This window comes from Miniopterus schreibersii (genome assembly GCF_964146895.1).
Source record: "Miniopterus schreibersii genome assembly, chromosome: 1".
Lineage (NCBI taxonomy): Eukaryota > Metazoa > Chordata > Mammalia > Chiroptera > Miniopteridae > Miniopterus > Miniopterus schreibersii.
The window spans coordinates 113831644-113844899 of record NC_138101.1 but is presented as its reverse complement, the minus strand read 5'-3'; the positions used below and the strand labels follow the sequence as shown (position 1 = coordinate 113844899).

General features: G+C 36.8%; 1 protein-coding gene across 4 annotated transcripts in view; it reads right to left on the bottom strand.

The window, feature by feature from the left end:
- Nucleotides 1-7120: 7120 nt before the first annotated feature.
- Nucleotides 7121-13256, bottom strand: part of ITGB1 (integrin subunit beta 1) — a 45961-nt gene continuing 39825 nt past the window's right edge. For all 4 annotated transcript variants that reach the window (XM_081154953.1, XM_081154950.1, XM_081154951.1 and 1 more), the window contains one exon: nucleotides 7121-8320. Coding sequence is in view for 3 of the 4 variants with exons in the window: in XM_081154950.1 (XP_081011076.1) it covers nucleotides 8255-8320 (66 nt within the window). In the remaining variant the exon portion in view is untranslated. The remainder of the gene's footprint in view (nucleotides 8321-13256) is intronic.

The following is a 13256-nucleotide window of genomic DNA, read 5'->3' as shown; positions in this document are numbered from 1 at the left end:
TAATCAACCAGAAAATGAGTGGCCACTGCAAGTCTGAAACCTGAATATTTAAACTTCTGAACAAAGGAAGTTCACTGTTTTGGCTCTCTTGGCTCTTGCTTCTGCTTGCAGGCGCTCCTGTGACTCCTGTTGCAGGGCGCACACTGCCCTGCATTCTCCAACATGGCTCACGGCTATGTGGGACCCACAAAATGGACTGATTCTCGACTGAATGTACTAGACCCAGCTCCAACATGGAAAAGGCACTTTGGACACTGACCCTCCTTTTGTCTCTACTGGATGGGACTGGTTTAAGAGGCATGGGACTTTACAACCCGAGAAATATAATTCCACTCCAATAAAAACCATTCATTCTCCCATGTGATTAGAAAAAAAATTATTTTTAAATTTATCTTTATTGTTGAAAGTATTACAGATTTACCTCCTTTTTTTCCCCATTGATTCCCCTCTACCCCGCATCTGCCCCCCCCCCCAGGCCTTCACCACAGTATTGTCTATGTCCATGGGTTATGCATTTATGCATAAAGGTTCTTTAATATCTCCCCACTCACTCCCCCACCCCCACCTTCCCTCTGAGATCCCTCAGTCTGTACCATGCTTCTATGTCTCTGAATCTATTTTGTTCATGTTTATTTTGTTCATTACATTCCACATATGACTGAGATGATGAGGTACTTGTCTTTCACTGACTGGCTTATTTCAGTTAGCATAATACTCTACAGTTCCATCCATTCTGTCCCAAAGGGGAAGGGATTCTTTTTCACAGCTGCCTAGTATTCCACAGTGTAAATGTGCCACAGCTCTTACCTAGATCTTATCTATTGTAAATTGCGCTGCTATGAACATAGGGGTGGACGAGTTCTTTGTGATTGGTGTTTCAGGATTATTAAGATATGTTCATAGAGGTGGAATCACTGGGTCAAATGGCAGTTCCATTTTTAATTTTATGACTAAAGTCCAAACTGTCCTCTACAGTGGCTGCACAATTCTGCATTCCCACGAGCAGTGTACTAGGGTTCCCTTTTCTCCACATTTTCGCCAGCGCGCGTCATTTGTTGATTTGATGGTAACCATTTTGACAACTGCGAGGTGATATTTCATTGTCGTTTTAATTTGCATCTCTCTGACGATTAGTGAATTTGAGCATTTTTTCATGTCTCTTGGCCATCTGTATGTCCTCTTTGGAGAACTATTTAGGTCCTTTGCCCATTTTTAATTGGATTGTCTTCCTTTTAAGTTGTATGAGTTCCATATATATTTTGGATATTAACCCTTTATCAGATGTGTCACTGGAAAATATGTTCTCCCGAACAGTGGGCTCACTTTTGTTGATTTTTGTTTTTGTTTTACAGAAGCTTTTTATTTTGGTGTAGTCCCATTTATTTACTCATTAGTTTCTCTTGCTCCAGGAGATGTATCGGCAAACGTATTGTTACCAGGGATGTCTGGGAATTTACTGCCGTTTTCTTCTAGGATTTTTATGCATTCCCATCTTATATTTAAGCCTTTTATCCATTTTGAGTTTATTTTTGTGTATGGTATAAGTTTGTGGTCGTTTCATTTTTTGCATGTACCTGTCCAATTTCCCCAACACCTTCTTTACTCCATTGTAGGTTCTTGCCTCCTTTGTGAAAAATTAATTGCATGTAATGCCTGGGGTTGAATCTAGGTTCTCTTTTTTGTTCCATTGATCTCTATGTGTTTTTGCGCCAGTACCAGGCTGTTTTGATCATAGTGGCTTTGTAGTATAGCTTGGTATCTGGTATTCTGAACCCCTCCCAACTTTGTCTTTTTCTCAAAGTTCCTGTGGCTATTCGGGGTCTCTTTTGGTTGGATATGGATTTTTGAAGTGTCTGTTCTAGATTTGTGAAATATGCTGTTGGTATTTTAATAGGGGAAACATTGAATCCATAGATTGCTTTCGGTAATATGGACATTTTAAGGATGTTAATTCTTCCAATCCATAAATTCAGTATATTCTTCCACTTGTTTATACCTTCCTCCATCTCTTTTTGAAACATTGTGTAGCTTTCCTAATACAGGTCTTTTACCTCCTTGGTTAAGTTTATTCCAAAGTATATTATTTTTTTGTTGCAATGGTAAATGCAATTTTTTTTTTTAGTTTCTCATTCGGAGAGCTCATTATTGGTATGTAAAAATGCCATCAATTTCTGCGTATTTTGTATGCTGCTACCTTGCAGGATTCATTTATTAAATCTAGTAGTTTTTTGGTGGAGTCTTTAGGATTTTTCTATGTACAATATCACGTCACCTGCAAAGAGTGACAGTTTTATTTCCCCCTTTCCAATTTGGATGCCTTTTAAGTTTTCATCTTGTCTGATCGCTGTGGCTAGGACTTCTAGTGCTATGTTGAATGAGAGTGGTGAATGTGGACACCTCTGTCTTGTTCCTATTCTTAGGGGAAATTCTTTGTTTTTGCCCATTGAGTATGATGTTGGCTGTTTGTCATATATGGTCTGTATTATGTTGAGATATGATCTCTCTATTCCCACTTTGGGGAGTTTTTATCAAAAATGGGTGTTAGATTTTGCTGAATGCTTTTTCTCCATCTATTGATATGATCATATGATTCCTGTCTTTCAATTTATGTATCAAATTTATTGATTTTCAAATATTGTACCAGCCTTGAATCCCTGAAATAAGTCCCACTTGGTCATGATGTATGAACTTTTTAATATATTGCTGGATCTGACTTGCTAATATTTTGATGAGGATTTTAGCATCTATATTCATCAGGGATATTGGCCTATAATTCTATTTTTTTGTCATTTCCTTATCTGGTTTTGAATTAAGCTAAGGCTGGCCTCACAAAAAGATCTTGGGAAGTGTTCCCTCCTCTTGGATTTTCTGGAATAGTTTGATGAAAATTTATGTTAGTTCTTTGAATGTTTGGTTATACTCCCCTGTGAAGCCATCCGAACCAGGGCTTTTGTGTACTGGGAGTTTTTTGATTACTGCTTCAACTTCAGTAGTTATTGGCCTATTCAGGATTTCTAACTCTTCCTGATTGAGTTTTGGAAGGTTGTATTTTTCTAGGAATTTGTCTAAAGTTATCCAGCTTGGTTGCATATAGTTGTTCACAGTATTTTCTTACAATCCTTTGTATTTCTATTGGGTCAGTTGTTACTTCAACTTTTTCATTTCTGATTTTACCTGGGTCCTGTTTCTTGATTCTGGCTAAAGGTTCATCAATCTTAATTATCTTTTCAAAGAACCAGCTCTTGGTCTCATTGATCTTCTGTGTTATTATTATTTTTTACTCTGTCATTTAGTTCTGCTCTGATCTTTATTACTTTCTTCTACTTTGGGCTTTTTTTGTTTTCTCCTTCTAATTCTTTAAGTTGTAGGGGTAGATAGTTCATTAGAAGTTTTTCTTGTTTTTTTGAAGTAGGCCTGTAGTACTATGAACTTCCCTCTCAAGACTGCTTTCATTGTGTCCTACAGATTTTGGGTTTTTGTGTGTTCATTTTCATTTGCTTCCAGGAAGTTTTTTATTTCTTCCTTGATCTCTTTGGTAACTCATTCATTGTTTAGTAACATGCTATTTAGCCTCCATGTGTTTGAATGTTTTTTTAGTGGTTCTTATAGTTGATTTCTAATTTCATGCCATTGTTATCCGAGAAGATGCTTTTAATCTTGAACTTGTACAGACTTGTTTAGCATCCCAACAGGTGGTCTACATTTGAGACTGCCCCGAATGCACTTGAGAGGAATGCATATTCTGCAGATTTTGTGTGGCATGTTCTGTAAATGCCTATTAAGCCCATCTGATCTAGTGTGTCATTTAGGGTCACTGTTTCCTTGTTGATTTTTTGTCTGGAAGTCAGTAGGGTGTTAAAGTTCCCTACTATGACTGTATTGCTGTCGCTACTTCCCTTAAAGTCCTCTAGAATTTTAAAAATAAATTTAGGTTCTCCTACATTGGGTGCATATATGTATATGCTGTTGTTGGATTAATCCCTTAAGTATCATATAGTAACCTGTCTTGTCTCTAGTTATGGCCTGGATTTTGAAGTCTATTTTATCAGCTATATGTAACGTTAACCCAGCATTTAAAAATTTTCAATTGCATGAAAAATAATTTCTCATTACTTTACTCTCATCCTGTGTGTCTTCTGTTCTGAGGTGGTTCTCCTGTAAACATATATTTGGGTCATGTTTTCTTACCCACTCTGCTACCCTATGTCTTTTAATTGGAGCACTTAATCCATTTACATTTAAAGTTATTGATAGGTGCTTATCTATTGCTGCTTTAATTATTTATGCCTATGTTTCTCCATTTCTATTTCTTACTACAGAAGTCCCTTTAACATTTCTTGCAATGTTGGTTTGGTGGTGACAAACTCCTTTAGCCTTTTTGTTGTCTGGGAAGCTGTTTATTTCTCACCATCTATTTTGAATGATAGCCTTGCTGGAAAGAGTAGTCTTGGTTTCAGATCCTTTCTTTCATTACCTTGAGAACTGCATCTCTCTTCTAGCCTGTAGTGTTTCTGTTGAGAAATCAGCTGACATCCTTATGGGAGCTCCTTTGTAGGTTACTGAATTTTTTAATTTTTATTTTTGTTTAAAATATTACAGATGTCCCTTTTTCTCCCCAATTACCCGTTCCACCCCGTCCCTTCCCCCTCCCTAGTCCCTCTCCCCACCATTGTCCGTGTCCTTGGGTTGTGCATATATGCATATAAATTCTTTGGTTACTCTCTCCCCCTCCACCCTCCCGCCCTTCTCCACCCCTCTGACATTCGTCAGTCTCATCTATGCTTCCATGTCATTGAATCTATTCTGTTCATCAGTTTATTAAGTTCTTTAGATTCCACGTATAAGCGAGATCATGTGATATTTGTCTTTCCCTGCCTGGCTTATTTCACTTAGCATAATATTCTCCAGGTCCATCCATACTGTCCCAAAGGGTATCAGATTCTTCTTCTTTACAGTTGCGTAGTACTCGATGGTATAAATGTCCCACAGTTTTTTTATCCACTCATCTACTGATGGGCACTTGGGCTGTTTCCAGATCTTAGCTATTGTAAACTCTGCTGCTATGAACATCGGGGTGCATATATTCTTTCTGATGAATGTTTCAGGATTCTTAGGGTACATTCCTAGGAGTGGAATCACTGGGTCAAAAGGCAGCTCCATTTCTAATTTTTTGAGGAACCTCCATACTGTTTTCCACAGTGGTTGCACCAGTCTGCATTCCCACCAGCAGTGTACTAGGGTTCCCCTTTCTCCACACCCTCGCCAGCACATGTTGTTTGTTGATTTGTTGATGGCAGCCATTCTGACAGGTGTGAAGTGATACCTCATTGTGGTTTTAATTTGCATCTCTCTGATGATTAGCGACGTTGAGCATTTTTCTCATGTGTCTCTTGGCCATCCCTATGTCCTCTTTGGAAAAGTGTCTATTTAAGTCCTTTGCCCATTTCTTAATTGGGTTGCTTGTCTTCCTCTTGCTGAGTAGTAGGAGTTCTTTGTACACTTTGGAAATTAGCCCCTTATCAGATACATCCTTGGCAAATATGTTTTCCCACACCATGGGGTTCCTTTGTATTTTGAGGCAGTTTTCTTTTGCTGTGCAGATGCTTTTTAGTTTGATGTAGTCCCACGTTTTTTCTTTTGTTTCTCTTGCCCTAGGAGATGTATCAGTGAAAAGTCCACTACGTGGGATGTCTGTGACTTTACTGCCTATGTTTTCTTCCAGGATTTTTATGGTTTCGTGACTTACATTTAAGTCTTTTAACCATTTTGAGTTTTTGTGTATGGTGAAAGTTGGTGGTCTAGTTTCATTTTTTTTCCATGTATCTGTCCAATTTTCCCAGCACCACTTATTGAAGAGACTGACTTTACTCCATTGGATACTCTTGCCTCCTTTGTCAAATATTAACTGACCATAATGGCGTGGGTCTATTTCTGGGGTCTCTGTTCTGTTCCATTGATCTATAAGCCTGTTGTTGTACCAATACCAGGTCGTTTTGATTAGGTTACTGTCTTTCTATTGAGGTCCTTAGGTGCTTGGATGGTGGTCTGCCTGAGAAAGATGTCTTCTGCAGTATGAGGGAATCACTCAGCACAGGAATCCAGATGGCTGCCCTCTGAGCTCTATCTCCAGAGCTCACAACTCCATTCTCACACCACTGTAGTCCACTCTGCCCTCCCTCTGTTGGAGCCCAAGTTGAGTGACTGTTCACAAAACTTTGTGAGTTGGCCCTTTAAGAGGGTGTCTACATTTCCAGCTGTCTCTCCTTGGTAAAGAGAAACTGCTGCTTTACACAGCCAGGTGATATGTGTGGGCACCTTTCTCAGTTCTGGTGCTTAGCTGGGGAGTTTAGGCCCCAGTGTTCTCAATGGGAACTTCCCACAGTTGAGATATCCCTCCAGACCTTCAGTTGCTGCCTGTGGGACCCTAGCCAGCCCTTTTGCATCTCTGCAGTTCCTACTCCTTTCTATGTGGTCTCTACTTTATGTCCTTGGTTATGAGGGTGCTCTCCAGCCAGTCTTCAGTTGATCATTCAGAATGGTTTTTCTATATTCTAGCTGTAATTCCAGTATGATCTTGGAAGAGTCAGTTTAGCTTCCACTTAATCTGCCCCCATCTTGGAACCACTCAGAAAATTATTTTTCTAAAGGTATCGTTAGAACACCACTCCCACCAGTAAGGAAGGATTTGATTCTCTGGAAACACTTATGTCCCTAGCACATCTTTTATTTATTTTTTCTTTTAAAGAATACTGTGTTTTAGCTTTTCTTTTTACCCTGCCTCAGGATATTTTTTATTGATTTTTAAAGAGAGGGGAAGGGAAACATCAATGTGAGAAACATCCATCGGTTGCCTCCCGTACACGCCCCAACCAAAAATCAAACCAGCAACCTAGGTATATGCCCTGAACAGGAACTGAACCCATAATCTTTTGGCGGATGGGATGACATTCCAACTAACTGAGCCACCCGGCCAGGGCTGTTTTAGCTTCTTATGTGAAATACCCATCAACATGAAATCTTTTACATCAACCTTCTTAAGCTATTAAAATGTCATGCAAAGAGAGAAAATATATCCAATAAATATCCAATTTGGATATAGAATAAAAATATCCAATTTAAGTTATTTTAGGCATTTTTATTTAATAAATAACTTCAGTAAACAGCATTGTAAAAAGTAAACTGTTAAAATTAAAAGGCACTTAAAATAAGAATGTGACTAGTATGAAACACAAACTGCAACTCAAATAGTGGGGAGTAAATATACAGTGGTCTGTTATTTAGCACTAACTGAAAGTATGACTGGGATAGTGATAGCTGTTCCTTAAGACACAGAACTTCACATGTTCATTAAAAAGGCAAATTTACAGCTAAAACGTCAAAGAAAAAGTACTGATTTAAAAAACTCTTACCTCAAAATTGTAAATACATTAAATGATTACAAGTGGTGATAAAAAGCACCAGGCTTTAAATAAAACAAAATAAACTCACCCAAAAGTCCCCAATTCAAAAAATACTATGCAAATTAAGGCCTTTCGGTAAATAATGCTAAATTAAGGACTTTTTGCAGACAATTTTTCCAATACTTTTATCCAAGGCTTGAATTTATAAAGAGAAAGCATAAATGTTCCAAGTTAAGTACTTCTTAAAGTGGCACTCGGATTTTAAAGCTGTTTTGCCCTTCCTAATTATGACATTTTCCCATGGCCTTTGTAGATAAAATATTTCAAAACTATTTTATACAACTAACTCCTAAAATACTCATCTCATCAATCATGTCTAATAGGAAAATAGTAAAATAAATTTAAAACAATTCTAAGCTAGCTAGTAAGACGTTTACTTTGAATTTTTTAAAACTGAAAACTGACATATTTGAAAAGCTAAAAATCAGTTTGAATACTTGATTAACAGAAACTTTCATCATACTTTCACTACTGTCTTTTCAATCATTCTAGAAATATCATTTAATCCAATAAGAACTTGATTTCAATAGTCCAGGAAGAAAAGATCAAAAAGGCACAACAAGACCTTAGGTGACAAGGATAACACATCCTGTCTCAAGTATTATGTCAGTCCCTGGCATTGATTATAACATTATTTTCAAAATAATTAAAACATTTTTAGATTATACATATAGTACATTTTCAAAACCTACACAAGTAAAATCCATGGTGATATTGCCCTAAAGCTACCTTACTCTGTGACTATGAAATTCACTACTTTGTATTGAGTGTTGTAAAATTGGTATAGGTAATGCTCATTTTCCCTCATACTTCGGATTGACAACAGTTGTCACGGCACTCTTATAAATAGGATTTTCACCCTAAAAAAAGAAAAGTGAGAAAAATTATCAGTTACTGTACTAAAATCATGTAACATTATTTTATAAAACAATATTAAAAGCTATGGTCATTTTCAGAAATCGTTTCCATTTTACTGGTCAAGATATCACACTCAATTTTTTGAAAAGATAGTAATAAAAGTTTATGTAAATATGGAAAGTGAAAGCTTTGCTCTACAGGTCTAAAAGTGGCCCTGGTATCTGGCGATTATTTCATCCTTGAGTCCTTCCTCTACTGCAGAGAATGTCCTCCATAGCAGAGAATGTGCTGTCACGGTTTCTCTCTTTTAGCTAGTTTTGAATACGTGTCTTAAGAAAGAATTAACTCTTTTGAAATCAACTGCCTAATTCTTAACTCTTTATTGTGCATAGAAGGTGCTTGATAATTAATGGGAATCCTTGTCTTAATTTCTGTGAGGGAGGGAGGTGTTCTCCTGAGGTTCTTTCACAAAAGTTACTGATTTAGAGAATTCTGGGTAAGGTTGTCAGTGTCATTGAGGGTACTATGCCTCCAAGTCACCACACTGCCAAATTTGCTTAGAATGTTAAAAAATAATTACCATTCTTTACAAAATAATTATTATTATTCAACACTGTACTGGTGAAGTGTTTTACTTTTATTGCAATACTATATTTTAATAAAGAGTACTGAAATTAAGTCCAGTAAACAAGTTCAAGCCATAAACACAAAAGATCTTTCAAGATACACAAATATATGCATAACCTATGGACGCAGACATTGGTACAGGGAAGGCCTTAGAGGTGGGGTGGATGCAGGGTGGAGGAGATCAATGGGGGGAAAAGGGGGACATTGGTAATACTTTCAACAATAAAGATATATAAGTAAAAAATAATAATAATAAGATCCAAAAATATATTGAGTGATATTTTAAGCAGAAAAATAACTAAGAAAAAAATGTTAAAAAAAAAAAAAAAGGAAAGAAAACAAGAGAGAAAAAAAAATTCAAGATGAGCAGCTCAGGTTAATAAAAGCTTTAAATAAAAAAGGAAAATAATATTGTACAACCTAACACTTCCATTTTCTTTAAAAAGTCTCATGCTAACTGATATATTCAAAATATCTGCTACAGCATTCTTTTTTCTCCTGTTCTTATAAATGGAAGTAGGCTTGACAGCCAAGTGAGAAATACAGCCAAATAATTATCAGAGAAAATTACTGCAGACATTTCACAATGAAGACAGAAAACTGGATCACAGCAACTATATTCTTAATAAGTTATATAGTATGAGCAAGTTATACTTTTTATTTATATCTTCTTATCTGCATATGATAGTACTGCCCATTCTTTCAAATATGCTGGAAAATAAATTACTATTTACTTAAGTTTATTTAAAATAAATACATTAGGTAAATCTAATATTTAATACTTAAGAATTGTAAAGGAGCCCGGCCAGGCGTGGCTCAGCGGTTGAGCATCGACCTAGGATCCAGGAGATTGGGGTTCGATTCCCGGTCAGGGCACATGCCCAGTTTTTGGGCTAGGCAGCAGATCAATGACTCTCTCATCATTGATGTTTCTATCTCTCTCTCTCCCCCTCCTTTCCTCTCTCTGAAATTAATAAAGATATGTTTAAAAAAAAGAAAAAAAAAAAAGAATTGTAAAGGAGGTATCAAAAAAACACCCAGGAAACAAAAAACAAAGGAGGAAAAACACTTACTATTAATGAGCCCAAAATATAACTTATATGGCAGAACTTACCTTTGGAGAAAAGTTTGCCTTTTCATATAGACAAACATTTATATTTATTATTTCAAAGTCCATTCAAACAAAAATCCAACATGCAAGGTTAGAGGTAAAATCAAATTATCTGCATTAGGAACCATTTTAAATTGGAGGTAAACTAAATTAATTCAAGATTAGTTTTCATTGTTCATAATGCAACCCCACCTCTACCCCAACAAAAATGCAAAGTCTATTTTAATCAAAAGGGTTATATTCAGAAATGAAATCCTCTGTATTCAGTAAAATTTCATCTTTGTGCTCACTCTGGAATGGCTGACAGGGGCAGCTACAGAATCGCCCCTATAAAATATATTAGATCATCCACAACTGTGGAAGATTAGGAATCCATTTATTTTCACATTAACAGTAGAGGAGGACAGACTAGACAATTTTTCAATCCACTGTAACAATTATGAAGTTGATAATTTGATTTTTCTAATGTCCCTACATAAGAGTCTTATGTACTGAAATAATTACAGTGGCTGCCCATTATACAAAATATGTTAAAACAACTGATTGGCAAACTTTGGTCCCATATCAGAAAGGTGCTTTACAAGTCAGGATTTATTTTAATCTCTTGATGCTCATTAATTTCTACTTTTTATTTTTACTCTAATTTTTCTTGAGAAAACAACTCAAAATAATCCATAGCTGTCAGTTTGTTGGGATTTCACTAATGAATAAAAGACATTGTTACTTTTGCTTCTAGAATTATCCCAAATGCTTATTTTGGCTGAAAAGGTAACATTTTAGCCAAAAATTAAGTTAGCAATACAGACATTAAGTTCACTATTATTAATAATTTCCTTCAAAGTACAATTTAACATACAGCAAAGCTGAAAATTTCACCTTTCAGTAGGGCATATAGAATTTTTTCTTTTATGAGAAGTAACCATATTGAAATTGTCAATATTTGACTGTTTTTGACTACCAACGAAGGAGGGGAGGGGAGGGGAGGGGAGGGGAGGGGAGGGGAGGGGAGGGGAGGGGAGGGGAGGGGAGGGGAGGGGAGGGGAGGGGAGGGGAGGGGAGGGGAGGGGAGGGGAGGGGAGGGGAGGGGAGGGGAGGGGAGGGGAGGGGAGGGGAGGGGAGGGGAGGGGAGGGGAGGGGAGGGGAGGGGGGAGGAATCCAAGCAACAGTTTCCTTCTAAAAATGACTTTCTGGAAAGTATTAGATAAGAAAAAGAATGTGACAAGTCTCAGACTAACATGAAAATGGAACAACCTGGCCATATATGCATCTGACTATAATTTCCCGCCATCAAACTTAATTTTGCCATTTCAAAAGTCTTAAAATTAGCTTAGAAATAAAAGAAAAATCAAATCAGCAATGGCTTTTAATTTTATTGATACTTCCTATATGTCTGAAAATATTAAACATTTCTGTATTAGGATACTGTTAATTACTTTATAAGCAAAACTAGTGTTGGTTTCTATGTAATAAAGTGATTTCCCCATTACTGTTTGCCCAACAGAGTAGTGTTACTCTAAGTTACAACAAATGTCAAAAAGCTATAATTCTCTACAAAGAGTGATCTACATCTACCTCTTCCTAATTGGGTAACAGTCTCCTGAAGAATATGTGATTGATACCAGTACAATGTAGAGATACCATGACCTGGAGCCCAAATGCCTGGGTTTGAATCTCAGCTCTTCCACTAACCAGGCATGAACCTAGGTCAAGTTACCTAATCCTTCATTTGCCTCCATTTTCTCGTGTGTGAAATAAGAAAATAGCTGGAAAAGGGAAAAAGAACTTTGGATCACCAGTCAGAAGAATTTGTTCTAATCACAATGTTTTCATTACAGAGTTTTAGGAGCTTATAGTAAAATATGCTAGAAGCATTTCATGAAAATTCAGATATAAGAATTGTGTCCACTACTGATAAGAGACAATGATAAATTCGTCATCCAGGGAAAACATAGACTCATCAAAATAGCTTAAAGAGTGATCAGCCAGTGTTATTATAACTATGAAATTTTCTAAGTTTTCGTTTAAAACTGTAATAGGACTTTTATTTTTTAATATATCTTTATTGATTTCAGAGAGAGGAGAGGGAGAAAGAGAGATAGAGAGAGAAACATCAATGATGAGAGTGATTAATCGGCTGCCTCCTGCACGTCCCCGACTGGGGATCGAGCCCGCAACCCGGGCATGTGCCCTAACTGGGAATCGAGCCCAGGCTGCCTGGATCCTAGGTCGACACTCAACTGCTGAGCCACACCCAGCTGGGCTGTAATAAAACTTTTAAAGTCTTTGTTAGCTTTTTCAAAAAGGTTGTTAGATTTGAGTATTACACTCATTCAAAAATTAACAAGAAATATATGTGTATATATAAACCAAAGGTCTTCTGCTTTTTAATAGAATATCAAGGTACAATCAAGAATAAAGAATCTCAAAATAGTTCTAGAAACAATAAATGTTATGCGAGGTTACATTTATATATTTTTTATTTTGCTAAAAATTTAGACTTCACATTCATTTTTCAATATTTCACCCTAAAACTTACATATAATTTGTTCTATAAAGATAATACCATCTAAAGTATTGGTCTGGCCCAGCAGGCATGGCTCAGTGGTTGAGCATCAACCTATGACCCAGAAGATCACGGTTCGACTCCAGATTAGGGCACATTCTAGGGTGGCAGGCTCAATTCCCAGTAGGGGGGGCGTGCAAGAGGCAGCACATCATATCAATGATTTTCTCTCATCATTGATGTTTCTCTCTCTCTCCCTCTCCCTTACCTCTCTCTGAAATCAATAAAGGTGTATTCTTTTAAAAAAACAAAACAAAACAAAAACTATTGGTCTGTAGTCAGGATTATAACTGACATGCTGGTATCCTGTCAGCCAAAAACCACCACATCACACAGAAGACATTATTACTGACTCCTTGTTAAAGATATGAAAAACTCAAGTTCTGTAAAGTGAGCGACTCACCACTATCCTACTTACTCAGTGGAAGAGCTGGGATTTCACCCTAGTCAGTCTGACCACAAAGCACATTCTCTTTTCACTACAACACAGATGCTGCTTCTAGGCCATTATGCTTTAAAGCCCTTTTAAACACTAACTCTAAAATAATACACAAAAAGAAAAGCCATAATATAGTCATATAAATAAAGCCAGACTTTTAAAAAATAGCAATAGTGATAAAGGACACACAGTGCAATG